Source organism: Poecilia latipinna, unplaced genomic scaffold (assembly GCF_001443285.1).
Source record: "Poecilia latipinna isolate Pla-1442-1.1 unplaced genomic scaffold, P_latipinna-1.0 Scaffold475, whole genome shotgun sequence".
In the NCBI taxonomy this organism is placed as follows: domain Eukaryota; kingdom Metazoa; phylum Chordata; class Actinopteri; order Cyprinodontiformes; family Poeciliidae; genus Poecilia; species Poecilia latipinna.
In genome coordinates, this window is record NW_015113091.1 from 1 (window position 1) to 3,202 (window position 3,202).

The window sequence follows — 3,202 nt, forward strand, 5'->3', positions numbered from 1 at the left end:
CTCGTGCACGCGCTTCTTCACGCGCCCCGCATCACTGAAACCTGAACAGGTGAAAGCTGCACGCGCTGCGCGGTTTCCTGCTGCAGATCTGAGAAAGTTCTGAAGAGCCGAACCGAACCTCTCCGTCACTCCGCCCCCACCGGGACGGGGCCCGCGAGAGGGAGGCGGACCAGCATCCAGCACAGAGCCGATCCGAACCGGACCGCGCAGCTTGTCCATGAGCCCGAAGCTGTCCACGCCGTACTCAGTCACAGACATCCTGAGCCCGATGGAGGAGGCGTACCGCCGGTTCGGAGGGATGGAGCCCGGCCCGCTGGGGGCCTACCGGCAGCCTGGGACCCAGATGCAGAACCAGAACCACCTGTACCACCACCACCATCATCACCTGCCCACTCCCTCCTCTTCCTCAGCTCTGGGCCCCGGACCCGCCTACCACACTCCCCCCGGGGTACCGCAGTTCTCCGGGGCCGCGGCGGGGTTCGGCGGCGGCGGGGAGCTGCTCCCGGAGCCGGGGCGGAGCGGAGGGCCCGCCGCCTGGTACGGCGGCCCGGAGCCCCGCTACCAGAGCAGTGAGTCCGGCCCGAACCGCTCCTTGATTTATTTAAAGTGCGAAAAACTGGTTCTATGTCCAGTAGAGTCAGTCTGCTGAGATTTAAACTTTTTATTCTACTTTGAATAATTAGTTTTATAGCTGGGAACATTTTGGATATTTAGATGATTAAATCGAAATTATTGAATTTTTGTAAAAACCTTGAGACATTTGTTGTGAATTGCAGCTATAGTATTTAACTGAATTTAATAGTTCGGGTTTGTTTAATCCCCCGTAGAGTGGATAAAGTTTATTAAAATAAGTCTGATTTTTATGAATTGAGCTAAAAATAATTTAATGTAAAGAAAATGAATCTTTACTTTAAACTTGAGTTTTAGTCGAATTGCAGATAAAAGTCTAAATTACTTTTTAACCTGCTTAAAGGACAGAATTTCGTTGCAATTTTGTTCATTTTCCTTCAATACATTTTTTAAACATTTAAATGTGTTTTAAATTTTTCATTATTTAGAGAATAAAGAAACTAGAATAAAAAGTAAAATTAACTATAAATAATTTTTATTTATGACTGGCGGATTTTTCCAGGTTAGTTTTTAACTCAGTCTCTCCCAGTCTCCAGGCTGATGGCCGCCCCGAGCGCGGTGAGCCTCCCCGGGATGGTGGGCGGCCTGGCCGGGATGGAGCCCGGCTCCAAGCCGGTGCTGTCGCTCCACGCCGCGCCGCGCCGCAAGCGGCGGGTCCTTTTTTCCCAGGCGCAGGTGTTCGAGCTGGAGCGGCGCTTCAAGCAGCAGAAGTACCTGTCCGGCCCGGAGCGGGAACACCTGGCCGGCCTCATACACCTCAGCCCGAACCAGGTCAAGATCTGGTTCCAGAACCACCGCTACAAGCTGAAGCGGCAGGCCAAGGACAAGGCCGCCCAGCAGCAGCAGGAGGCCGGCGGCCATAGCGCGGCCTCCCGCCGCTCCTCCGCCGGGTCCCCGCTCCTCTCCAAGGCAGATAGGAGCCGCCGGGGCGAACCGAGCCACACCGGGACCCGCCAGGCCGGCTCTGCTGACGCGGTAGCCAACCAGAACCAGAGCCAGCGGTCCTCCCCGGAGCAGCCGGAGGATCTGTGCGCCAGCCCGCCGCTCGGCCTGCAGCCGCACATCAACCTGACGCAGACGGACGCGGCGCTCATCGAGTACACCAGCAGCATGCTCGGATCCAATTTACTGTACGGCCGAACCTGGTAGAACCGGGAAAACTGGAGAACATTCCCGACACAGGACCGCAAGAGGGAAAATGATCCAGTTTTTATTTCCGCGTGTAAAACCTCGGTTCCTTTATGCAGAGACTCGACTTCCAGCGGGATGGAGGAGAAATAAAACCGAACAGGACCAGAACCAGAACTTCCTCCTGGATTTAAGGGAATATTCCTCAGAGTTCCGGTTCACTAGTCCAGTCTGCTGATAACGCTGATTCCAAAACTGAAGTGGAAATGAAAGCCGGTTCTGTTCAGGCATGACTGTTTCCTTTTTAAAAACGGAATATTTCATGTAAAAAAATGGATTTTTATTCTATTTAAAATTATTTCCTTTGTCTCAATGAACTGAATCTAAATAAAATGAGAAAAAAATAATAATCCGAAGACATTTAATCCCAGCAACATTTGTTTTATTCCACAATTTTCTCTCAGAAACAAAACGTCAACATCACGTTTTACAAGCTGGTTTTAAAAAGATGAAAATATTGTACAGAGAAAATTAAAATATTTTAAAAAATTTCCCATCCTGGAAAATTCAGTTATTCCAGTGGATATGTCTGGATGGAGGAGGAAGAGGGAATCCTCTGGCCTGGAAAACAAAGAAGCTGCTTTCATTCCGACTGGGAAAAAAAAAATACATTTTCATTTAAAACACGACAGAAAACAACAAAGTGTTTAAATCATTTTAAACAGATTTCATCATTTCAACGTGTAAATAACATTTTCATTCCAAAAGGGGGATTATTTTGAATTTGATCAGTTGAGGAAAAAACTTCCCAAATATATTTTGTCCGATGGGAAAATCTGGATGATAATAAAAGCAGGAAAACAGATTGATGATTAACTTGGTTCTAATGTCACCGGATAAAACCCAGACGGTTCCGGATTCGGTTCTGATCAACTAGACTTCCTTAGTCAAACTAGGATTCTGCCAGTTTAAACTGGAGCTCCGTTAAATTAAAACCACTCAGCTCGGATCGGACTGCAGGGAGATTAAAAATGCAAAAATCTGAAGTAAAAATTAAAGTTCTGACTAATTTTAGTCTGAACTTTAAGTTTCACATTGATTTTTCCATTTTGTTTTTTTAAGATGAAAATCTAGAAAAATCAAAGTGGTTCTGATCTGACTGGCCCGTCAGGATGTGATGAGCAGAACTGGGTCAGAACCAGAATTAAACTGGGATCCATCTGATCCCAGATGTTTACCTGCTGCTGGCCCCGGTTGTCACGGCGATCGCCCCAGTCTTCCCGGCGCTGGTCGTAGCGCTGCTGGTAGCCGCCCGGTCCCACCCCGCCGCGGTTCAGGTTCTGCTGGTACGCAGATTGCTGAGCCTGGAGGGTCCGGTCCCAGCCGTGGCCCCCGCCGCGGTACGGCTGCTGCTGCCTGCACACACCAACGTTCAGCCGGTTAT

The 3,202-nt window shown here is 49.1% G+C and overlaps 2 protein-coding genes across 2 annotated transcripts; one reads left to right on the forward strand and one right to left on the reverse strand.

Annotated features, from left to right (window-relative positions):
- Positions 1-105: 105 nt before the first annotated feature.
- Positions 106-2,120, forward strand: nkx2.4b (NK2 homeobox 4b; the record flags this gene model as incomplete). The annotated part of the gene is made up of 2 exons (XM_015039516.1): positions 106-631; positions 1,138-2,120. Coding segments are annotated over 2 exons (1,168 nt in total), but the record flags the coding sequence as incomplete, so codon positions are not given.
- Positions 2,121-2,178: 58 nt separating this feature from the next.
- On the reverse strand, positions 2,179-3,200 carry LOC106951808 (5'-3' exoribonuclease 2-like; the record flags this gene model as incomplete). The annotated part of the gene is made up of 2 exons (XM_015039517.1): positions 2,179-2,379; positions 2,997-3,200. Coding segments are annotated over 2 exons (258 nt in total), but the record flags the coding sequence as incomplete, so codon positions are not given.
- Positions 3,201-3,202: the final 2 nt, after the last annotated feature.